At 39.4% G+C, this 26,025-nt stretch overlaps 1 protein-coding gene across 1 annotated transcript in view; it reads right to left on the reverse strand.

Moving 5' to 3' along the window:
* Positions 1–3,384: 3,384 nt before the first annotated feature.
* Positions 3,385–26,025, reverse strand: part of TWSG1 (twisted gastrulation BMP signaling modulator 1) — a 34,893-nt gene continuing 12,252 nt past the window's right edge. The window contains exons 3-5 of the mRNA XM_060119577.1: positions 16,044–16,143; positions 6,924–7,190; positions 3,385–5,438 (exon numbers count right to left, since the gene is read on the reverse strand). Coding sequence (XP_059975560.1) covers positions 5,257–5,438; positions 6,924–7,190; positions 16,044–16,143 — 549 coding nt within the window. The 3' untranslated portion in view covers positions 3,385–5,256. The remainder of the gene's footprint in view (positions 5,439–6,923; positions 7,191–16,043; positions 16,144–26,025) is intronic.

Below are 26,025 nucleotides of genomic sequence, written 5' to 3' on the forward strand. Positions count from 1 at the left end.
TATCAGCTTTCAGGAAAGTTCTTTTCATACTTTGGCTAAAGGACTATTTCTTGACTGAGTTACTAAATTACATTAGTAAGAACTTTTACCATGTCAGGCAAGTAAAGAATATTAATTGCCAGACCTCGAATGAAAAATTGCAGGTATTTAAATGTTTTAGCGTGCAGATTTTCTATTGTTTCAGGGTGAGATGAGGAGGCCTGAGGCGGGCCTGGTGGGGTGAGTGGGACCAGACTGCAGGCCTGACAGCCTACTGAGGAGCTGGGCCTTTATCTGAGTCCAACCAGGAGCCACCGTTTCAAGCAGAAATCTGATAGGATCTGCTGAGTTCATTCATCCATAACACAGTCTGTGCTGCCCTCCAGGGTGCAGGGGACTGTGTTTAGGGCGGCAATGAACAGAGAAATAAGGCCCCTCCCTCATGGGCTTCCAACGCTAGTTGAGGAGAAGAGATGATTAACAAGAGGCTGGTAGACACTTTGAGGGGTCACCGCCTATTAAAAAACTGGAACAGGATGGTGGTAACAGGCAGGGGCTGCTGCTTTAGAAATGGTGGTGGAGATGGTATCTGAGCTGAGACCTGAGTCAGAAAAAGGAACCGAAATCTGCACAAAGAGCTGGTGCAGCAGAGGAAACAGCTCCTGCAAAACCCAAGGGTGGAGTGAACCTGGTGTGCTGCTGAGGGGGCAGGGCCAGCGGTGGGGGTGGGCGGTTGGAGGAAGGAGAGAAGGTAGTGTGAGCAGCGAGGCTGCCAGGGCTGCGGCTGAGAGGCCATAAACCCGGGGCACCACGTGTCGCGTCTCCTTACTTCTTTAAATCAAAGTCTGACTCTGAGCCCCAGAGCATCCAACGTTTGCCTGAGAGGCGGTCACCTGTCCTGCATCTCACAGAGCCCTAGGGGCCAGTGTGGGTGCCCTGGACAACCAGGGCTGGGCTGCTCACATCCCTAAGCTGAAACCTCGAGAAAGAGGCACCTGCAGGCTCAGGAGCCCGGCCCCCTGTGTGAGCTGCGGGCCCACCCAGGGCTCCAGCCTCGTCCAGGGTGAGTGGAGGCTGGCACAGCCCCTTGGCCAAGGAGGTCCAGGCCTCTTCCGAGGCCCTCTCTTCACTCTCAGGCTGCCAAGGCGCTCGCTCTCTCTCCTTCCCCCAGCAGAATCCCCGGGAGCAGGTGAGGCCTCTGGAAAACAAAAGCAGGTTGTCTGCGTGCCTACCTCCTACTGGGCAACTCAACCCTCTGAGGCAAAGGAACACAGAGGCCTTGCTATCCCCTGGGGCAGGACCTGGGGTTGGGCGGTAATGACCACACACGTGGTCTAGGAGGCTCACCCCGACTTCAGTGTGAAGCGGTAAGCGGAGAGGGCAGGAAATATAATCCTTTCTGCTGTAAAGATACTGCAGTGGTAACTGTGTCCAACTTTTGTGCTACCTTCAGTCAAATGAGGGCATTTCTGCACTTCCCCAGCTTCCTTCTGCGAGTCACAGCACGCCCGTGGGAGGGCAGAGGTCTCTTCCATCTTTGCTTCTGCACTGAGGGTTCTCGGCTCACAAGCCAGACCTTGCAGCTGTTGCTGCCTCCATCCTTCCAGCACAGACTTCAAAATAAAAAGATGTAAAATGAATTTATTTTCTGTTGGTTAGGAAAAATCTCTAAGGGCTCAAAGCCGTAACTCCTAAGCCACAGGCTGCAGGCGTGCCCACCGGCTCCATGGACTAAAACGCCGGGGGTGGAGCTGACGGGCATGGGCACCAGCCTGCCCGCGGTCTGGCCCCTGCTGACTCCTCAAGCTCAGAGACACCCTCCACCCCCAACTCTGACCCTCTCTCCCCTCGGCTCCACACGACTGCCTGCCATTCGGAAAGAACATCTTTCCGAATCAAATGAACTATCGTTCTTGAAAGTCATCTACCCCTCAGGTCCATCATCCCTGAAGTCACTCAGGCGGGGAAACTGTCCTCTCGAATTTTCCCCTCTCCAGATTCCCCCTCCACTAGGCTGTCAAAACATTCTGTGAAATAACACTGATTTCACGAGTGTACAGCTGAGGGCTCTCAATTCCAGTAACACTGCCCTTTGAGAGTCAGTGAGGAACGGCCGGGAGTCTCTTCCCACCTTGTTCTCTCAGTGACTCCTTCCACCACCAGGAAGTTCTTGTGAGGCTGGCTGGCATCACAAGGCCCACAGAGCAAGCAAGGAGAAGGTACGTATTTCATTTCAAAGGTTTCCCCATATTGGAATAAAGCCCATGAAAAAACAGAGGGCAAACTGTGAAAGATCCTTTGTTTCAGCAGACTCTGTAGGGACGTCCAGAGAGGAGGCATGCCTTGGCTGATCCCTTGAACAAAAACCTCACTAGACAGAAACGGCAAACTTATTTTGGTTTGTTATGCTGAAGGTAACAAAAACATGGCACACTCATTTTAATGTTTTATTAAAATACTTTTTTGTTTATAGGAACAACCAAAGAAAAAAATACATAATTTTATATGTTGTAGATCATGTAAAATACAATAAAGTCTTGGGAATGCAGAATAGATTAAAAAATCTTCAATGAAGATTAAAAACAAACTTTAAATATGTGGCTTATTTATATTTACCTCATTTTTCAGAAGTCTTAGTTTCTTTTCTCCGTTTTGATGTTATTCTGATTTATAAATAGTTATTCAAATATTCTAACATTTTATCAATTTTGTTTTCTGAAACTTTAGAAATCATATTTCTAAATGAAGGCCTCTCTTTTATAGCATCTCTGTAAACAAAGACATTGCATTTGAATTATCATTTGATTTGGTGCCACTGTTATGAGTACAGTTTCAGTAATAATTAGATGTTATGGGGGAGACAGGAAAACCAACAAGCAAGGACATGTCTTACTAGAGGAAAGAACCTTTTGTATATGGCTTTTATAATACCTACAGACTTAAGATTTAATGTTTTGGATCCAGTTATAAAAAAGGTACCTAACTTTTGATTAATTTTTTTTTTTTTTTAATCAGAGCTTCAGTATAGAAGTGAACTGTGCTTGGAATGGTAATAGAAGGTCTAAATTTTAGTGGGGCTATCAGTTTCCCAAATGTTATACTTTTAATTTGTAAAAGTATTGTTATTCAAAACCTGAAGTACATTATAGAATTGGAAATGGAATCGTTTAGGTGAACACTTTCTTTTAACCCCTTCATAAGCCAAAAAATTAAGTAAAATTTGAATATACAACTTACCATTATATTTAGGGATAATTTCTATTTGGAGAAATAGAGGAAAGAAAAATCAGTTAAAACATAACATGGTTCAAGAAATTATTCTCCCAACAAGAGATATTACATTTTAAAATTTAATAATGAACACCTAAAAAGGAAGATAAATGCAGTTTAAAAAAGTTTGTTAACACATTTATGGAAACATTAAGTATGTTGTCAATAAACACAAAAGCATTCCTCTATTCCTAAGTATAAATGAGTCTGAAAAACAGCAAAGTTGAAATGAAGCAGCTGGCTGCAGATTTCTTAAAATTTTCTCATAAGTTCAAGAAAACCTTCAGTTTTATAGGTATTAATGAAGAAAGGGAGCTAATGTTTGTTTTCAAGGCACTTGTAAAAAAAGGCATTCTAGGTAAAAGAAAAGGACATCTCAATGTTTTCCCATCCAAAAAATACATCCATGAGCTAAATTTCAACTTTTTAAAAGGCTAAAGTACCTTGAGTGTTCATTAGAGTTATCTGAAAGAGCAGAAAAGGTGTCAAGTCTTTACATTTTATGATAGTTAATCATAATATTACATATGATTTTGTAACTAACCATTGTCCAGATAATGAATACAAAGAGCATTATTTATTTTTATATACTACAGTATTTAGATATACAAAGAGGTATTCCTAAAAAGTTACTTAGAATTCAAATATGTACTATTTGAGAAATTAATAATTTTGTAAAGCTAAGAGTCTCTGAATATAAATATGTACGTTTCAGGTTCATGCTTGAAGATGGAGATTTTATTACCACGAAGGGCACATACTATTTAAACTTATCTTCATTGAAACATTATATAAAAAGCTGCCCAGATGTTCTGAAGTGTGTTTAGACTTAATGTCATCTTGAACAGGGAATTTTGCGGGGGTGGGCAGCAGTTCACAGTCTTAACCTCCTACTGTGTGATAACCCTTGTTTAACAAGAACACCTGATCCATATACAAACCTAAAGGAAAGATTACAAAATAACAACATAATGAATGTAAGTAGTTTTAAGTTTGCTTCCGTTAGAATACCAGGCATTTTCAACCCTCCCCGTTCATACCTGGAATTCTCTGCTTTATCCCCTCCAACCACCCGTCCACTGGAGAACGTGGCACGAAGGCTGAGCAGGCTCATCCCTACTGTCCAGCTAGCACAGCCCTGCCATTTCCATAAAATTTCCCTGGAGTCCGGTTGGCAGTGGTTTCCCATTCCTGGAGCTCTTTAAGCTGGTACCTTAAGTCAGAGGAAAGCTCTCCCTTCTTATTTACCCTAGCAGTGTATTTCACAGAGCCTCATAGGTGTACCCTGCAATTCTTGGTAAAGATGCTCCATCACTACCTACAGCAGTACTTTGGGCCAGGGATGGAGGAGGAGGAGAAACTTTCCCTACAGCTTTGTCGGTATGTGTAGCATAGGGTGGCTTCAGCTATGGAAGAGTTTTAAATTGTAAAATACAGTAAGCATTTATCTTCTAAAACCAACATAAAGAGGTTTGAAATCAAGCTTTTTATGGTGATTTTTTGGTGAGAACACAGGGTGATATATTTGAATATCTACCCTACTTATAGAACAGGTAAATAATACCAGGCACAGTGAAAAATGGCAAACAACTCTAAAAACTCAGTGTCCTAGGAGTAGTACAATGAAGAAATCATAACTTATGTTAACATGCTGTAAACCTTCGACACAAAAGGCTTCTGGAATGTGACAAGAAAATGACACCAGGCTTTGTGTTAGAAACCTCTCCTCTCTCAAGGTGTTCTATATGCACTTGCTTCTCACGTGATCAAAGCTGTACATGTGTTTAGAAGAAAGGGCTTATCGCTACCAGCGGGCAGGAAGATCAATAAGAGCAGTTATAATCATAATTTAACACAATCCCGGATTTGTCATACTTTAGAAGTAACTCAATCCAAACTCTTCACATCTTCCTAACCTGCTGGCATTCAGATGCAACCAGTAGAAATCACTGAATAGCTTTCCATACCCTTGACTAAATTGCTTTGGTGTGCATACCATTTCCTTCTCTAAAACATGCAGTTCATACATTTGACAGTTTTACTACCATAGTCGATACACTCTGGACCAATGCACTCACAGCAGGCGTTATGGAACCAGCGATATTTGGATGCCCCCATGGACTCGCAGGATATTTTACACTGATGTATGGACATGCAGTCATCAAAATAAACCACAGTACACATGTGTTCTGAAAAATAAAAGATTAAGATTTTAGCACAATAAATAGGAAAAGTAGGAAAGGCTTTAACACTTAGCTGAATATTATTAACAGTTATTTATCTTCGCTCTCTTGCTGCTAGTCTGCCCAGGACAACAGGTGAGGTGTGGGGAAAAAAGATCACATCCGTTAATCACATTGAGATGGGAGTTTCCCATTCCAGCTCAGACGCAAAGGGCTTCCTTCACCACCTCCTCAGATTTCAGACTTTGATCTGGGCATTTATGATAAGATTTCCATAAGGAGAGAATTCTCCAGCTAAAACAAGTTTGAAAAACACTGTTCTAAATTTATACTGAGAATTTACAATAAAATAAAGTAATTCAAATGATGCAATGTGATTAGCAATGTGGCACAATTCAACATTAGCTATTAGGAATTATCCTGTGTGGTGTTTCCAGGAATTAGCTTCCTGCTTATTAGTTCATGAATTTGAATAAACTTTGAGAAAAATTTATGAATTATTTAATATCTAGCATGTTGATTATTTACATTTTAATAATGGGAAAGTGGTAGCAAACACATTTCGGTACATTTCTGATGTTTCCCAAGATTTATAATTTGTCTTATAAAGTACTTTAACCTGAGAGGAAATAAGGATTCTTACTCTGTATTAACAAAAGCTGTTTTGCTTTTACTATTGATGGCCAAAGTTCATACGACTTTATAGACAGGGTTGTAATGGAGGTCACAACAAAAAAGCCAAATAAAAACGCACAAATTATGCTGTTTATGTATAACTTATCTCATATTTTAAGAAATAACTGCAATATTCATAATTGTCTTATTCTTCCACAGTGAAATTGTGTGGAGCCTTTAATTTGAAAACATCACAGACTTTATGAAAATTACATGACTTTTACATTCCAAAGTTAAGGTATGACCTGTGCTCACTAATAAATGTTCCTTAACATGCTTCTCCAAGTTGTACACATCACTCTCTCATTCAGTTTCCCTTCTGACCAACAGCACTCATTTGAAGAGCACTGCCTGGGGTAAGGCTACACCTGGAAATGAGGCGAATGTAATACCAACTTGCTCATTAACAAATTCAGCTGATGACCTGGCAGCATTCGTGGCACTAATGCTATTATAGAAACCTTACCTCCCAAGACACTCTGGATGTTACCTGACGATGAACAACTCTGCATAAGGTAAGCAGCCTTGTTGCTATCTCATGAAAAGAACAATGAAAGCATAATGCAAATAAATATCAAAATTAGAACCTGGTTATCTATTTTCCAACAGAACTTCTATCACCGAAAGTCTGAAGGAGTTGTGAGAACAACTCCTCCTGTTTACTCAGGGATTGGGGTTATTAAAGTCCAGAACTTACTTAAGACTATACACACTCAAAACCAAAAAGCTACTCTAAAAGATAATGTTAATATAGGCTTCACAGACCACACAGAAAGTGAGGGGGGCAAGAGAGAAAAAGCCAGCTTTGGCAGTTACCTTTGTCACTGGAATAAGGTGCATGAACATTATTGCTGGGAACAGACACATTTTGGTGGTGTGGCTGGTTCACAGTTTCTAAAAATGAAACAAGATTCTCATGATGTGAAAGTTCTTCTGCAACAGGGAAGGAAACAATGTTCCAGTTCAACTGAGTGTCTCCTTCTGTGAGTGCCCGGAAGAGAGAAGGGATGGGTTCATGAAGCTCCTCCACTGTGCTCTTTGAAGTTGGAGGCGTGTCACTGTAGTTTCGAGGATTACACATACCTGGGGCGGGGGTGGCAAGGAAGGCAAAGAGAATAAAATTTCTTTTTCTCACTGACTGAAATGTCATGAGATATTCTTAGGTACTGCCTTGCAATCCAAGCTCCAACATATTAAAATCAGGTGCCTTCTAACACTGTACATAGATATCTTCCTAGGTTTTTTGCTGAGAGGGCCTAGAGGTGATGACACCCTAGTAGCACTGAGCACACGAAGTGCCCAGATCTTGTTTTCTAAATACCTATCCTTGGCTAAGAGGTACAGAGCTCCTTGAGGGAAAGACTGACTCCAGGGCTGGGTTAGGGAACGTCCGAAATGACCCTGGAACACCTTTCTGTGCCAGAAAGTAAGGAAGTGATCAATGAATGATGGAACAGGTCAAAACAACACAGGAGGCAACCTGAAGGGGCTCCCACTGGCCAAACTGACAATTTTAACATTAAAATAAATAGTGATAGTAATGGATTACCACCCTATGAATAAAATAGGGATTGATGAGGCCTTATATTATAATTAAAGAATAAAAAAATGGAGGAGAAGGGAAAGCTCCTCCTTTTAGCAGAGTGCCAAAGGATAAATGTAGACGAAATGAAGGAAGAGTAAAGCACCATTTGGCAATCATCATAGAGGTGTTGATCAGATGGGAGTTGTCAATGGGTGCTAAGGCTGGTGGGTAGAGGCTGGATGAGGAACATACTGATGTACTCTTGGAAAACTCTACAAAATACTAATCAATTACAAAGGGGTTAACGGTGACTTTAATATGGAAAAATCTGGCAGACACCAATGTGCCCAAGAGATCAAGGTTGCTTAGCAGTGATGGGACATCGTGTGTAAAGCTTGCTTTCTAAAGTTTCAAAAAAAGAGTCTCATGGGAGTGTGTGCCCATGAGTGTGCGACTGTGTGTATGTGTTGGGCGGTGGGGAGGGAGAGGGCGAGAGCCAGAGGTACTAAGCAACGGAGCAAATGCAATAAAATGTTAATAGCTGGGGAGTCTTTTAACCCTTTTGGCAAATTTTCTCTACATTTGAAGTTGTTTCAAAATGAATTATTTTATTTTATTTTATTTATTTTATATATATATATTTTTTGCGGTACGCGGGCCTCTCACTGTTGTGGCTTCTCCCGTTGCAGAGCAACAGGCTCCGGACGCGCAGGCTCAGCGTCCATGGCTCATGGGCCTAGCCACTCCACGGCATGTGGGATCTTCCCGGACCGGGGCACAAACCCGTGTCCCCTGCGTCGGCAGGCGGACTCTCAACCACTGTGCTACCAGGGAAGCCCAAAATGAATTATTTTAAAAAATTATTTTTAAAAGAGAAAATAGCAGAAGAGAATTAGTCACTATAGAAAACTTTTCCAAGGAGTTTTTCTATAAAGGAGAGAGCTGTGGAAATGTTTCATGAGCCCCAGCCTTCGAGCTGTCCCAGTTGACACTGTGTGGAGCAGAAAGGAGCGACCCCAAAGAACCTCACCCAAAATGCAGGTCTGTGAGCTAACTAAATGATTACTACTGTGTTAAACCACTATGTTTTGGGGTAGGTTGTTTACTAGCAATAATAACTGAAACAGAACCCTCTGGATTTCCTTTTGTGAACATTTCACTTTTAAAAGCTAAATTATGTTTCATTTTTGTTTAGCAACTATTAGGTCTAATATGAAGTTTTTCTTTTTCCTCAGATGAAAAGTTTGAAAAGTTATACCAAATTTATAAATTTCTGTACTTTATAAATATAGGGAAAAGGAAAAACTCTCTCATGTGTGTTCCACATTTTGTTAGTTTAAGGAACAAGGCAAGAGCTGAAAATAACAAGGTTGTGCATATACCATTTGTAACATCTTTCAATATACCTCAACTTTTGTGATTTAGACTGTGAGACAGAATCATGGATTCAACGGTCAAATCGGACTCCTTTACTCATAAAAGAGGAAAAAGGCCCAGATAAGTTAAATAATTTGTCCAATGTTATATAATCTAGGATTAGAGACAAGATTATGATTCAGCCTGATTTTGTGTCCACTGCTCTAATAATCACATTCTAGAAATAACCTTTAAGTGCCACTGAAAAGCAAATAATACTTAGAATACTTATTTTATGCAAACATACATAATATATTCTTCTGCCAGACTCTATAATGAATAAAAACTAGCAATTAGAGAGGAAAGGGTGAAGAACCGAGTCCAACTGTTAGAAGAGCTAAACTCAACATCTCTGAGGCTTTGGAAAAACTTCAGTGTTCATATCCTGGGATTCCATTACATAAAAAAAAAAAAAAACTTTTTTGGAATTTAGTGCATTTAACAAACTTAGGCCAAAAGCATTTTTCATTTAAATCTCAATACACTGCATTAAAACCAGGAAGCGGGCTTCCCTGGTGGCGCAGTGGTTGAGAGTCCGCCTGCCGATGCAGGGGACACGGGTTCGTGCCCCGGTCCAGGAGGATCCCACATGCCGCGGAGCGGCTGGGCCTGTGAGCCATGGCTGCTGAGCCTGCGCGTCCGGAGCCTGTGCTCTGCAACGGGAGAGGCCACAGCAGTGAGAGGCCCGCGTAACCACACACACACACAAAAAAACCAGGAAGCATGAAGTAAACAGTTGCTCGGTAATATGTTTCCATGGCATCATTATAAAATTTTTATCTATCTTCTCTTTTTAACTAGGCTCTTGTCCAGAGGTCATCACTAGAGGTTCTCCTAGGCAAGCGGATTCTACTTCTATTTCCACACTAAAGCACTCTTCAGATTCTGCATTCTTTCAAGGGTGGTGAACCATGGAATCTGCTCTTCAAATGAAGTGTGGGAGTTATCCTGCTCAGGAAAAGTAACCTTTTCAATTTTGTGGAAATTCTTTAGTTGTCCATTTTCACTATGTAAAATGGATCACTTTCTGGTTGGAGTTACTAACCAGCCATAATTTAAACCAGTTAGTAAAACCTTTCTGGGAAGCATCTCACCACTGCCCTGAAGTTCATCATTGTTAGGGAGCTTTTGTTTAGTTGACTATAAAGTTTATTTTGGAAGCTCTCATTTCTCTTCATTATCATTTTCTTGAGAAAGTTTGTTCCTTTGTGGCATTGTTTCCCTACCAAAATTTACATACTAATTATACTAAAATTTTTCAGGAAATTGGCTCTGCACATGACAGCCTGGGAGGCCAAAAACCAGGAAACAAATGGCAACAACTGAAAAGGCAAGCATCTCAAATCCTTTAAGTGCCCAGAATCCCGATGCGAATTCTTTCAGTGAGCCAGAATTCATGACTATTGTGTTCTTGGTCTACAACAACTAAATACGAAGGGGTTTAAAAATCTGTGCTTAATTCTTTGATAAATCTGACCTGTTTCATCATATATTTGAAAACTAAGGATATGTCAAGTTAGAGTTTGCTCAATGAAACCACATTTTAAGGGTAGAAATTAAGACTAAGGGGAAAAAGAGTTATTCCTTTCTTTTAGTGTGCTGGTTAGACAGCAACAACAGAGTCCAAAGGAGCCTACAATGAAAAGAGCATTCCCTTCCCCTCCTCCCACCCGCATCCCACTCCTCCCATCCGAAACTGCACTCCCCATACTCAGCTACTTTTAAAGTCTGTTCTAAGTTTCTCTGGTGGTTACTGCTACAAGAATTTAAGTTAAAAATGATTAATTTATAAGTAGCAGTAAAAACAACCGTAGACATTGCCTATTAATCTTCTTACATGAAAAATGAAGATTAAGTTCATTTATACTAACCCCATCTCTCTCCCATATTTCTAATAATTATATTATTCTAATACTATAATTTGTTTCTTTTGTATTCTTAAATACACTTAAACTTCTCACTTTTATTCCATGTTGCTTAATTCCCTCATTTGCAGATAAGGATACTGTTGCCCTTTCCACTTTCCCTACCCAACTTCTCCTGTGACATCAACAAACTTTATAACTATTACACATTCTGTTGCCTGTGCATAATGAAATCTTCTTGTCTTATTAAATACTGATTCTGAACGTTGAAAACCAGCAAACAGCAGCTACCTTCACATGACCCCATGAACACTGCTGACTGAAGAACAGATACTGTGACAGAATTTCCTTGTCCAATGTCACACTACCAAAGGAAAATATTTCTAATTTCAAGACGAAATGAACTTTTCTTTGAACTCCATAAAATATTGAAAACCATGACCTATGAGGTCTTCTTGGCAAAAAATGATTAAACCTGAATCTAACCAAACTTTCATAATGAGCTCCAAATTACTGGAAATATGGAAAGAGGAACTAGTTAAATGGTATCTCAAGGAAGCAAACAGTCAAATCCTGAATGTGGGACATTCTACAGGAAAACTGATACTGTTTCTTCAGTATGTCAAATGGCATGAGAAAAAAAAGAGGGGGCCAGTCTGGATTAAAGGAGGACTCAGATGCAACAGCCAGATAATAACACAAGGACCTTGTCTGGATCCACTTGAACAGATCAATTATACACACACTTCTGAGAAATCAGGAGAAACGTGATTATGAACTGAATTTTAGATTAAACAAAGAAATTATTGTTAATCTTGTTACGTGTCATAAGGCATTATGATTACAAAGGCGAGTGTCTGTATTTACTTTAGAGATTGATATTGAAAAATGCAGGAGTAAAAATTATTTACTGTTTCTAACTTGCTTTTTCTGTTAAATTAATTTTTATTGGAGGATGGTTGTTTTACAATGTCGTGTTAGCCTCCACTGCACAACAAAATGAATCAGCCATACACATACGGATATCCCCTTCCTTTTGGACTCTCCTCCCATTTAGGTTACCACAATGTTACTTGCTTTTTAAACACTTTCACACAAAGAAAGAGAAAGGAATGAAAAAGGACAGATGAAACAAAGGTGGCATATTCTTGACAACTGCTGAAGCAGGTGACAGGTATATAGGAATCATCATGCTATTCTCTCCACTTCTGTGTATGTGTGAAAATTTTCATAATAGAAAACGAACTGCTATATTTAATTCCTTTATGGACTAATATTTTCTTGTTGAACTTTTGTTTTTTTCTTGGAATTTCTATGCTTGGAAGTTTCTTTTCTTGAGGACCATACATAAACTTTCAGCATATCTTGAAAAATCATTCTGCTTCTCGAGTACATGCTTGATATCCTATGGAACTCAGTTCCTTCTCAGAGATAAGCCCCTCAGAACCCTCACTTCTTGCTTTGGTCAGGCTAGTTGTCTCCTAGGTCTCTGTATAATTGATGCTTTAAATCTTCTGTATAATACAGAAAAAGCCTTTCTGGTGGGAGAGAGCCTGCCCCTCCTGGGGTGGGCAATTCTTGGATCCAGCAAACTAACCAATGCAGAGCCAGACCTCCTCTCTCTGGCCAGTACACCCCAGGAGGCAATATATTCCTCTGCCTTCACCATCCTGGGGCCATGTACCAGACAACTAGGGACCACCCCTACAGCTTAGAGTCCACCAAAATTATTCAGACTAGCCACTTCTACACTGCTTGCCCTGCCCCACCCTGCCTTTCCTGCAGAAACCCCACACGAAGACTGCCAACACTTTCCTCTGCTCCTGTCTTTCCCACTTGACCAAAACCTGGCGCTTCCCCTGGGACCCTGCGTGGCATGCAGTGACCCCTCCCTGAGACCTGGGAGCATGATGAAAGCTGTTTCCTCAGCTTCTCCTGTGTCTCCTCTATGGTTGCACCTGACTGACCATCATATGAAAGAACAGTCATCATCCGACAACCATCCTTAACTCCTGGTTAAAGCTATTGTTTCCTTCAACCCATGTTTTTCTTTCTTGGTCTTCTGCCCTATCTTGTTTGATCGATCCCCTATTACACCTTTAAAATGTGCCTCTCACACGTCATATTTTAAAAGTGCAACAGAGGATCGTTTGGTTTGAATTGGAAGTCGGATATGAGGAAAGAGGGGAATTAAGCACTGACCTATGGGTTGGGTAACTGGCAGTGGGGTGGATTTAGAAACCATCATCACTAAGGAGGCCTAGGAACAGAAAGCCAGGGTGGATCTTCAATGCGCACATTGGAACTGTCGAAAGGGGCAGTGGGTCTAGTGGTGGAAGTGAGATGTTGATTCAGGTACTGAAGCTATTAATAAACGAGGGGGAAGTGACTGAGGATACAAAGATAACAGGCAAAAGGAGGAATAAGAGATGGAAAAATCCAATAAAATGTGTTTTAAAGGAGTTGGAGTTTCTGAAGGAGAGTGGAAGAAGTTCAAAATCCATCAAAATACAGTGTTTCCAAGTCCAGTCAAAATCTGCTAGAGGCTTGGTCTAGGGTGATACCAGTGGAGATGAAGAGACGTGCCTCACTGGTGGGAATGCAAACGATAAACCCCTTTGGAAGGAGAATTTGACAACATCTAGCAATATTAAACAGAACTGGCTATCTATACGAGGTTATTCATCATACTATTATTTGTAATGGTACAAGACTGGAAGCAACTACATGTCCACCTAGGGATGAATGAGTATATAAAGTGTTACTGCTGACAACAGGGCTCTAGGTAGCTACCAAAAAATGATATTAATGTGGAAGAAATTCCAGAACATTCAATTAAGAAAAAAGAAAAAATAAGACGCATTAATGTTTTATGTAACAAATGAATGTTTTGTACAACAAATATAAATGTATAAGATGTATACGATGTATATTTATAAGATGAGCCCGGGACAGCCTGTCTGAAACCAACAAAGATGACAGAAGTCATGTCAAAAGGACTCAAGGGCCTCCCTGGTGGCGCAGTGGTTAAGAGTCCGCCTGCCGATGCAGGGGATACGGGTTCGTGCCCCGGTCTGGGAGGATCCCATATGCCGCGGAGCGGCTGGGCCCGTGAGCCATGGCCGCTGGGCCTGCGCATCCGGAGCCTGTGCTCCGCAACGGGAGAGGCCACAACAGTGAGAGGCCCACATACCGCAAAAAAAAAAAAAAAAAAAAAAAAAAGGACTCAAGAGCCAAGTTGAAGAGGCTCCTACTAACCAAAGATGGGACAATTTGAGCAAAAAATAATAATAATGACAACAACTGATTAAAACGCCAAATATACATAAAAAAGCCATGGGTGGAACCACTGGGTGAAAGACTGGTGGGGACTCACCATGAAGTCGTCAAACCTTCGCCATCTGAACCCACCCACCAATTTTAGCAACACTAAAAGCAGGAAGACTAGATATTATTAATGGGGACACTGTACACTGCACCCCACCTCCCAAAACTAAACCTGAGTCCAATCAGCCTTTAGATCTAACTTCCAGTCTACAGGAGATAGAGAGGACAGGGTAACAAGTTAAAAACCACAGGAAGCAATCAGCCAAATCCAGAAAGTGGCATGTTTTCCATCACAACTCACTAGTTCCTACAACAAGTCAATGGAATTTTAAAAGGTGATGAGGGGAGGAGGAACAATAAAAGAAATCTAACAATCAAATATACTAAGTGGACTCTGCTGGATCTTGCTTTGACTAAAACAACTATAAACAACCTTTAGGCAACTAGGGCAATCTGAGTAGGACCGGGTATTAGATGCTGAGGAAGTATTGTTAATCATGTGGTACTGACATTGTGTTATGTAAGGAAACTTATTCTTTTTTTGAGATGAATAACTAAAGTAGTTTGGAGTTGTAGTAAAACTATTTATTTACTTTATAGTCATCCAACCAAAAAAGGCAGGGATAGACACATAGACAGATGATGGGTGGAAGAGGTATGGCCTTGATGCTGGGGTGCAGGTACACAGCAGTTCACTGTGCTCTCTATTTTTGTGTACATCTGGAAAAGTAAAAACAAAACAAACACACACATACCCAAAACAAAGCCTGAGGGTAGAGATCCAGATCTAAAAACCACAGGATTTGAGGAATGTGCTGGACAGCAAAGATTAAATGAGCTACGGCTGTTACTCTTAAGAGAAAATCAGAAAAGAGAAACAGATTCTCTTTATAGCACAGAGGATCCTATCTCAGTCAAATGAGGAAGGATTCTGAGAAAAGGGGACAGCTGAACTGCAGTTTTAAAGGATTAAAGAGTTAACTGGACAGAGAGAGGATGAGTGTTTCTCCCAGCAACAGTCTGTCCACCTAAGTTTTCTTTCCAAAACACAAATGATAGCATTCTATAAACATACTCTTGCACCTTGCTTTTTTTTTTTATGTAATACATCTTAGAGACTGTTCCTCAGAAAGCCCTTAAAACAGCTTTTGGTTTCTCAAGGATCTTTGTAATGAAGTCGTATATAAATGAAGATAGTCTATTTTTATTATGCTAAGTACCTATTTTTACTTGTGACATACTTCTTATAAAAAAATATCAACAGGGGATTTCCCTGGCAGTCCAGTGGTTAAGACTCCACGCTTCCACTGCAGGGGGCACGGGTTCAACCCCTGGTTGGGGACTAAGATCCCACATGCGCAGACAAAAGAAAAACAAACAAACAAACAAACAAACAACTCTGCTCTCTGCCAAGCCCGACTCCCCCCAAAACCACCCCCTCCCTGACCCCTCTCATTAAAAAAAATAAATTAATCTAATTTAATTTGCATGGCTTTTAAAAACATATACATATCAACAGTATAAAAATGAAAAAAAAAAACCTGTTTGTTCCTCCACTCCTACTTCCCAAGAATAAGAGCTTTTAATTTCCTCCCAGACCTTTTCTATAAAAATACAAATACATATATATGTAAAAACTATTAAATACAAGCAAATGCAATAATATATTGTTCTATACACCTACAGTATCTTATACAAAACCTAGTCTAGGCACAAAAAATACATTTATATTATTTAAAGTCTCTTAAAGTCAAGGATTCTGTGATATGAAATATTAAGAAACTTTACTGTATGTCAACTTACCAACGCAGTCACAGCACTCATCCCAAAGCGTCCCGAGACACAGCATACACTCCTTACAGCAGGAACAATTGCCTTCTCCAGGTCGGCACTGGCAGAGCTCCTAGAAATGAGACAGATGTTCAAATTTTAAATTCCAAATAACTGTATTTCAAATTGTTAATTTTCTGCAGCAAAAAAACTCCATAATATTTACATTTATAGTAATTTACCCTTGGCACAATTTTTTTATTCAACATCATTAACTATTTGTAGGAACATAAATATCTACAAGGTAGATAGATTTAGATTTAAGTTCTACTAGATCTAAGTAGATTTAGATTTTCTTTTGGACACATTCAGAAAACACATTTTGGATCCTTTTATCTTATTTTGAAACAAAATTAAAACATTTTACTTTATAACCCATAACTTTACCCCCCATACTACCTCAATGAATAATTCAGCATAAGAACAAAACTTACTTTCCAGCTATTAGATTCACTGTCCAAATTAATCTAAATGCATGGCCAGCTGACTTGTAGTGGGAGCTGTGGTTTCTCAATATGTAAAGTGTGAATAAAAGCATGTTTTAAAAACTATTTTCATTGATCTACAATATATTAAAACAGTGTGCTTGGTGTGGCAGTCTGTTTACAAAGAAGGCAGTGATTCTTCCCCTCCCCATGTCACCCTCTTTGCAGCTCCTCTGATCAACAGACAGGGTCTATTTCCAGACCCCTTGAATGGAAGTGATCTTGAAACTTGCTCAGACCAACAGAATTTGGTGGAAGTGATTTAGTGTCAGTTCTGAGTCTGGGCCTCAAGAGGTCTGGAGTGTTTCCACTCATTCTCTTAGAACTTTGCCCAGCTGCCATGTGAAGCCTGGGAGAGGGCCACGTGGACAAGTGCAGAATGAGCCCAGAAAACCCATCCAGCTGATAGAGGCCAAATTGCTGACCCACAGAAACAAGAGCAAAATAAACAGTTATTGTTTCAAGTCAGGAAGCTTTGGGATGGTTTGTTACTGCAGGAAAACTAATTAACATGGCTTGCTTTGTACATGAAGCTTCAAGGTGATTCCTTTAGCCTTCCCTCTGCCCCTCCCCTGGCCACCAGAGAGTCACTGCTAAACAGACCCAACCTAAAGGGAAATTCTGTGGCCACACGGCTCAATTGGCTTTCCCTGGTTGATGAGGTATTATATATATTTTTAAAAAGTTAAACATGCACATAATATTTATCCCTATTAAATTCATCTTATTATGTTTCTAGATGACTGGAGACAATCAATCATTCTAATATGACATAATTTTTTGCAAACTGCTATTTTTCCAGTTTCAGTGAGAAATAATTAACATACATCACTAAGGTGTACAGCATGATGGTTTGATTTACATTTATTGTGAAATGATTACAATAGGTCTAGTTAACACCCATCATCTCATATAGATAAAATAAAAAGAAAAAATATTTCTCCTTGTGATGAGAACTCTTAGGATCTACTCTCTTAACGACGTTCCTATACGTCATATAGCAGTAGTAACTGCAGTCATCATGTGGTACATTACAGCCCTAGTACTTATTTATCTTATAACTGCAAGTTTGTACCTGCTGACCGCCTTCCTCCAATTCCCTCTCCCCATGACCCCATTTCTGGTAACCACAAGTATGATTTCCTTTTCCATGAGTTTGTTGGGGTTTTTTTGCTCTTATTTCACTTAGCATAGTTCCTTCAAGGTCCATCCATGTTGTTGCAAATGGTAGGATTTCCTCATTTTTTATGGCTGAAGAGTATTCCATTATATACATATACCACAACTTCTTTATCCATTTATCCACCAATGTAAACTTAGGTTGTTTCCATATTTTGGCTATTGTAAGTAATGCTGCTATGAACATGGGGGTGCAGATACCTGTTGGAGTTAGGTTTTTGCTTCCTTTGAATATATCCCCAGAAGTGGAACTGCCAGATGTGATGATTCTATTTTTGATTTTTTGAGGAACCTCCAAAATGTCTTCCACAGTGGCTACACCAATTTACATTCCTACCAACAGTGCACAAGGGTTCCCTTCTCTCCACACCCCTACCCACACTTGCTATCTCTTATCTATTTAATGATGGCCATCATGGCCATTCCAACAGGTGTGATGTCATAGCACACTGTAGTTTTGATTTGCACTTTCCTGATGATTAACGATACTGAGCATCTTTTCATGTACCTGTTAGCCATTCATATATCTTCTTTGAAAAAATGTCTATTTAGGTCCTTTGCCCATTTTTAAATTGGATTCTTTTTTTTTTTTTTGCTATTGAGTTGTATGAGTTCTTTATATATTTTGGATATTAACCTCTTATCAGATATAGCAACACTGACATTTAATTCCTTTTCTCAAAAAGTCCCCTAGGGCCTCCCTGGTGGCGCAAGTGGTTGAGAGTCCGCCTGCCGATGCAGGGGATACGGGTTCGTGCCCCGGTCTGGGAGGATCCCATATGCCGCGGAGCGGCTGGGCCCTTGAGCCATGGCCGCTGAGCCTGCGCGTCCGGAGCCTGCGCGTCCGGAGCCTGTGCTCCACAACGGGGGAGGCCACAACAGTGAGAGGCCCGCATACCGCAAAAAAAAAAAAAAAAAAAAGTCCCCTAGCTATTACACAATTACACAGCACTTTCAAGAATCAACACTTGTTGGGAATTCCCTGGTGGTCCAGTGGTTAGGACGCCACAATCCACTGCAGGGGGCCCAGGTTTGATCACTGGTCAGGGAACTAAAATCCCACAAGCTGTGTGCCATGGCCAAAAAAAGAAAAAAAAGAATCAACACTTGTGCTATGCTCTAATTCATTAGTTTGACATCAGTATATAGCTGTGACCTAATATATGTAAATTATAATATTTTAGTACCATGGAATTCTATACCCAGGCCACATGCATGTAATGCACACCCTGAGTAACCTTGCTAGGCCTGATGGAAAGAGAGGGACTAAAAGGGCAGGGCCCTCCTGAGAAGTACAGGTGCTTCATCATAAAACTGGTGATGCCTGATTCACACAAACTCAAACTTACTTGGAAATTTAGAAAAACAGAGCTGCCAAAGCTGTATGTTGTAATTTGTTTCTCCATAAAAATCTGTCTGTCACCTTTGGAGTGAGAGAACCTTTTCTTAGTACACATTTTTTAAAAAACACCATCAGAGTTAAGGATATTGATGCTTTTTGTTCTTAAGTTTTAAAAAGGTTGCAACTTAGTCACAAGAAATAAAGTTTTTAAAATTTTTTTTTTTTTTTTTGCGGTACGCAGGCCTGTCACTGTTGTGGCCTCTCCCGTTGCGGAGCACAGGCTCCAGACGCGCAGGCTCAGCGGCCATGGCTCACGGGCCCAGCCACTCCGCGGCATGTGGGATCTTCCCGGACCGGGGCACGAACCCGTGTCCCTAGTATCGGCAGGCAGAGTCTCAACCACTGCGCCACCAGGGAAGCCCTTAAAATTTTTAATTTACATTTTCCATAGAAAATATTCCTTTACTATCTTGTGTATATTTACATTATCTACATAGCTCAGGAGAAACATATTAGGAAAGTAACAAACTTATTCAAAGAATAAGTCTCTCCTTTTTCCTATCACAGCTTTCAAATGGTAGCCTGTTAAATGAATTACTGTATATTATGCTAAATAATTTTAAAATGAATGTCGATTTAATGGACATGAGAGAAATCTGAGTCTTTAAAGCATTCATTCTACCTTTTACTGTCAGGTTTTTGTGAGGTGTTTTAAACTGGAATGAAAGAGTGGACGATAACATCAGATGACTGCTAACTAATGGAAGGTTAAAACTCAGACTATTAAAAGTTACTTGAACTTGCCTTATCTACCCCTGAAGATTAAATGTATTTCACACCCTCTTAATAGATGCCTATCCTGTACTTTTACATGTCAGTGTGATAGAACAATGCACTGAAGTAACATGCTTAATGACTTTTAATTTACTGATAGAATACAAAGTGAGAAGCTCTAGGAAGCCGAGACATGGGAGAAATGACTGAAACACAGGCTTTATTACTATACCATTAAACAGACAAAAATCCAGGTTAAGACTTCATTGGTAAAAATTACTGCTAAAACTGGTTGAATGCTAACTAATATTTTCTTTCCATCTTACTACAAAATAGAATGAAAAATCTGTCTTAATAAAGCCAATTTGATTTCATAAATTATGAAATTTCAGAGAGTAAATGAGCTTCAAAATGTACCAAACAATCTGTATTCTTCAAAACTCACACAAGCATTCTTTCCAGGAGATTGGAAAATAATGAAAACGAGCTCCTCAAACAAAATTTTTAGCCAGTATTACACATTTAACTTCTCACTTTCCAGGAGAAAAATAATATACAGGCAAAGTTAACATATGGCATTTCGGATCTCAAAAACCTCACTGCAAATCTAAAGAGTAAAAATGTGTGGAAATGATTTGTTTTGTTTCTATGTTCTAAAGTCAAAAATGGAAAGGCAACAATGAATTTCTATGTGTAAATAATTATGAATAACAAACGTGTAGCTCATCAAGAAATCCATTATTTTCAATTCACTTTATGTGTACTTCAGAATCACACTATTAAATAAGTTTGGCCATAAACACATTTGGAAATATATTTTAATTTTTTTGACAGCTAGCAAACTATGGTTGGGAAGAATGTTTCTAAATATAAAAAAAAAATTTTAAGGTGCTTTGAAGTCACGTACTGGAAATACAAAAGGAAAAAAACACACCAAAACGTAACTATGAAGAATCAAGGATCACAGAAAAACATAAAAAATTACTCCATTTAAATTAAGTAGAATCTTTTCTTCAGGACACTTAAAAAGAAATCTTTACTTTAGTTGTTTTATTTATGAGAACATAAATGAATCTTCTGTAACTAGAAAGGCTTTGCTAAAGAGGCTAGAGTCAAGATAAAAGGAATGTTTTAAATTTTTAAGAGTTTTTTTTTTTTTTAAATCATAAAAGACTTTGAAAAAAATCTACCAGAGTAGAAGGAAAAAGCACCCAAGTTCCTCCCACTTCGGTAAATTCCTGTGCGTTTCTAACAAAATAATGATGGCGCACTCTCCTGATTTAAAAAGTAAGCATTTCCCTATTGTATCAATAAAAATCTGTCAACATAACGTAACGGCTCCATAATGGAACATATTATGTACCAAAGTTCAGAGGCAGGCCTTAAATACTTCATCTCTTTCACAGCTTGTCCATGTTCTCATTCTGTATCACCGCCTTCAGAAACGTCATTATTATATTCCATGTCACTATTTCTTCAAAGTTTTCTGTATTAACTAGAAAGAGGGTTGTGCTGAGATGTGGGATTCCTGCGTGGACTGGCTATTTACGTAATTCACTAACCTGCCTATGACTAATCTTGAGCACTGCTCAGTCGGCTGAACGTGGGATCTCAAGCAAACACAGCATTCACAGAAGAAAGGTGGATCCAGCGTCTCCACCTATTTCCTGCCACAGCCTCCCCCAAAGTTCCTAAGTGGGTTTTATGTAACATTAACAGGCACTGTGCTAAGTGTTTTATATGCATTATCTTGGAGCTCATAAAGCCTTTATCAAGGTATTATTCATCTTCATTTTCATATAAGGTGATGAATTTGTACATCATTCAATTAGTAAGTGGCTGAGATTTGACCCCAGTTTTGGATAGCTATTCCTGCTTTTTAAACAATGAGATGAGAAATATAAAGCTTATTTCTTATTAATTTAGCATCTCAATAATTATAGTTATTACTTTCTTAGAGAGAATGAGCCCATAATTAAACTTAGCTAACCCTTCAGGTTGTTTAATTAAAGGCACTATTATATCTTTCACTCTCAGTACCTGAATACAATTACAAGTGCTATTGCCAAAGTTTAATCATTGTTTGTAAAGGTAAAATAAGTATCAACGGCAAGAGTTGCAAAACCAGTGTGTTGGGATTTAATACTTAATTCTTTTTTTGCTTGGGCCAGTTAATGATCGCATCATCTGCCTCCCTGGTCTGGAAGTCCCAGGGAAAGTATGGGCGCTGCTCCTGGTACAGATGAAAGGCTGGAAGGGATGGGTCAGTGATCCAGCCCAACTGGGCTCCGACGTCAGATCTTCTGCCACAGGGCTGCTCCTGCCACCACTGCTTCCGCGTGTCAGAGCCAGAGTGACATGGATCGTGAAGTACCACGCTAGATGTTCTTAAAGTGTGGTAATCACACGGTTCAATACATTTATGGTGGAAAAAATTATAAATTTATACTAAATAGAAAACAGAAATTTATATATTTGAGCTATCCTACGTTGACCAGAATGAGTATTTAGAGATAATTTGGCAATTTGCTTGAAAAACTTATATGAAGGGACATCCCTGGTGGCACAGTGGTTAAGAATCTGCCTGCCAATGCAGGGGACACGGGTTCGAACCCTGCTCCAGGAAGATCCCACATGCCGCAGAGCAACTAAGCCCGTGCGCCACAACTACTGAGCCTGTGCTCTAGAGACTGAGAGCCACAACTACTTAGCCCAAGTGGCACAACTACTGAAGCCTGCATGCCTAGAGCCCATGTTCCGCAACAAGAGAAGCCACCGCAATGAGAAGCCCATGGACCGCAACAAAGAGTAACTCCTGCTTGTTGCAACTAGAGAAAGCCCACGCGCAGCAAAGACCCAACACAGCCAAAAATAAATTTTAAAAAAAGTATTTTACATTTGTATTATTGAAAATCTTGAATATGACAAAGAATTTCAATTTTTTTATGCCAGAAGACAGATTTTATATAATTATTAAATCAACTTTAATGGAAAATCTTGTTCTCTATATGTCTAAGGTTCTGGTGAGATCTTAATCCATGCAAAATAAATGGGGTGTTAATTATTCATCTAAGACTAAGCCTAGACTTTAAGAGTTAAAATTTACTTTATAAACTTCCAAATTTCCAGGTCAGAGATGGAAACTAATAACTTGAGGGAAATTTTTATTTATATAAAGTTGCTGATAAATATCTCCATTCTTTAACTGTTGCCAAAATCTGAGAGATTTGTTAGCAATGTTGTTAAAACAGGGAAATATCACCATTGAAAACGACATTATAGTCTAGCAGACAGCAAATGACTTGGATTTACAGAATCTGGATTCAAGTCCTGGCCCGTAAACTGCAGCATGTAACACCAAATCTCAGCTTTTCAGATGCTTTGTGATCCAGCAATCCTACTCCTAGGTATTTAATCAAGAGAAATGAAAACATACATCCACACAAAGACCTATACATGGAAGTAAATAACTTCATTCATAATCACCAAAAACTGGAAATAAGCCGCATCCATCAGCTAGTGAATGGATGAAGAAATGGGGTTCATCCACACAACAGACTACTACTCAGCAAGACCAAGGAAAGGAGTCCCTGAGACACGCAGCCACATGGGTCAATCTCAAAAGCATTATAACTGAAAGAAGTCAGCCAGGCACAAAAGGTTACACAACGTACGATTCTAAGACATTCTGGACAAGGTGAAATTATAGGGACAAAAATCAATCAGTGGTGGAGAAGTACTGAGGCTGGGGAGGGGGCTAGTCTTGACTCCCTAGGGGCACGAAGGGACTTTTAAGGGTGATGAAAATATTTCCTATCTTGATTGTGGTAGTGGTTACATGAGCATACATTTATCAAAAAGCATAGAAATGTACACCTAAAAAGAGTGAAATATACTGTATGTGAATTATACCTCAATAAATCTGACCCCAAAAATGCTTTGGGAGATTAGGGAATAACTCATCTCATCTCTGAAGGACCAGTATGGTATATTGTGGTCCATAAATTTATTATTTTAACAAATCTGAACTGAAAAACATAAAGCATTATATAAATGTTAACTGGTATTAAAGAAAGCCGTGCAGAAGATAGTTCAGAAAATATATTTCTCTATTTTACTTTCAAGCTAAAACTAAACTTCTCTAAACTAACATACTTTTTTTTAAAACAAAGAAACATAAAACAATGCTGGTGAAAAATGCAAAATGTGAAAGTTGTATATATAACATACAAACTTCATTCTATGTTTAGGTGTTAAAAATCACCTAAACATAGAATAAAAACCTAAAAAGGACTATATCAAATATTAAGAGTAGTCTGTGTTTAGAAAACAGGACTATAAATGATTTAGTTTCCTTTTTCTACTTCTATGGGTTTTTTTTTTTCTTTTTTCTTTTTTCCTGGTACGCGGGCCTCTCAGTGTTGTGGCCTCTCCCGTTGCGGAGCACAGGCTCTGGACGTGCAGGCTCAGTGGCCATGGCTCACGGGCCCAGCCACTCCGCGGCATGTGGGATCCTCCCAGACTGGGGCACGAACCCATGTCCCCTGCATCGGCAGGCGGACTCTCAACTACTGCGCCACCAGGGAAGCCCTACTTCTATGTATTTTGTGGATTCCTTTGAGAACAAGATATTTTTATAATGGCAAGTAAACATTTTAAATTTAAGTAGGACTTCTGAAGATCCAGTTTAATTTCACACAATAAAAAAAAAGACACTCAAAAACACAAATTGATGTTCTTAAATATTAAATCAAACAAACTATAAGTGTTTATAATATCTTGACCTAAAACCCCCAGGAATGTAAGAACAAAGGTAATTATGAAAATGAACACTGTATGAGCATCGGTAACCAACAAGGCATTAGACTGTACCTGTGCTGATACTATTTTCACAATCCTTACATAGATCAAATGGGTATTTAAAAACCAATACATAAACAACACACCCTCAGACAATTAGCCTTTATTCAAAACAATAAACATAATTATAATTATGTTAGTTACAACAAATCTGTTTTGACAAATTAATACTCTTTTTTTTTTTTTTTTTTTTGGGCGGTATGCGGGCCTCTCACTGTTGTGGCCTCTCCCGTTGCGGAGCACAGGCTCCAGATGCGCAGGCTCAGTGGCCATGGCTCACGGGCCCAGCTGCTCCGCGGCATGTGGGATCTTCCCGGACCAGGGCACGAACCCGTGTGTCCTGCATCGGCAGGCGGACTCTCAACCACTGCGCCACCAGGGAAGCCCCCAAATTAATACTCTTTAAGGAGGCCATCAGACAGACTTTCAAACTCGGAACAGAAGTATTTAAACCAAATCTTACCATCATGTTCTTTATAAATTCAAACTTTTGCCTTGAAAATAATATAAACAAGTGAAATACGGAAAACAGAATTTATCCTTTTGGCTAAATAAATCAGCATACAAGTTCATGTACATACATGAACTACCAAAATATATCAAACGACACCCATTTCTTATATAAACCTTGTAACAAAATTTTAATCCTACTTACTACAAAAGTACCCCAAAGCATTTCTTTAAAATCATCCAGGTGAGGTGAAATAGGGGCAGGTAGAGATGAGACTGGACCGGCCATATGCTGACCACGGGTGAAGCTAAGTGACAGGTAAATAGGGACTTTACTATTCTCCCTATTAAAATTATATTTGAAGGCTAATTATTATTATGATATACTCAACATTTCCAAGTGTTATCACCTATAAAATTTGGTTCTATTTATACTTTTTATATAAAATAATAATACTGCTGTTAATAGTCATATATATATACATATGTTTCTCTTTAACACAAAAATTTTTCTAACCTTGGAGTTGATGGGACAAGATTATATTCACACATACCTTAAAATAACCAAGACCCTTAAAAATAAAAATTAAGCATCATGCTAGATTATACCAATGTGTTTTATCTTATTCTTACTTTTAAAGGAATATTCAACAGAATAGGCATTTTTGTACCTAAAGAATTATAAATTTAACACTGAAAAAAGAAAATTATATTTGAAAATTTCCAAGTGTCCCAATGAAATCCTCATCTTTGGTCTTCTTCTTTTCGGGGGGGCATGGCACATGACTTGTGGGATCTTCATTCCCTGACCAGGGATCGAACCAGTGCCCCCTGCAGTGGAAGCGCAGAGTCTTCACCACTGGAC

Source organism: Mesoplodon densirostris, chromosome 15 (assembly GCF_025265405.1).
Source record: "Mesoplodon densirostris isolate mMesDen1 chromosome 15, mMesDen1 primary haplotype, whole genome shotgun sequence".
In the NCBI taxonomy this organism is placed as follows: domain Eukaryota; kingdom Metazoa; phylum Chordata; class Mammalia; order Artiodactyla; family Ziphiidae; genus Mesoplodon; species Mesoplodon densirostris.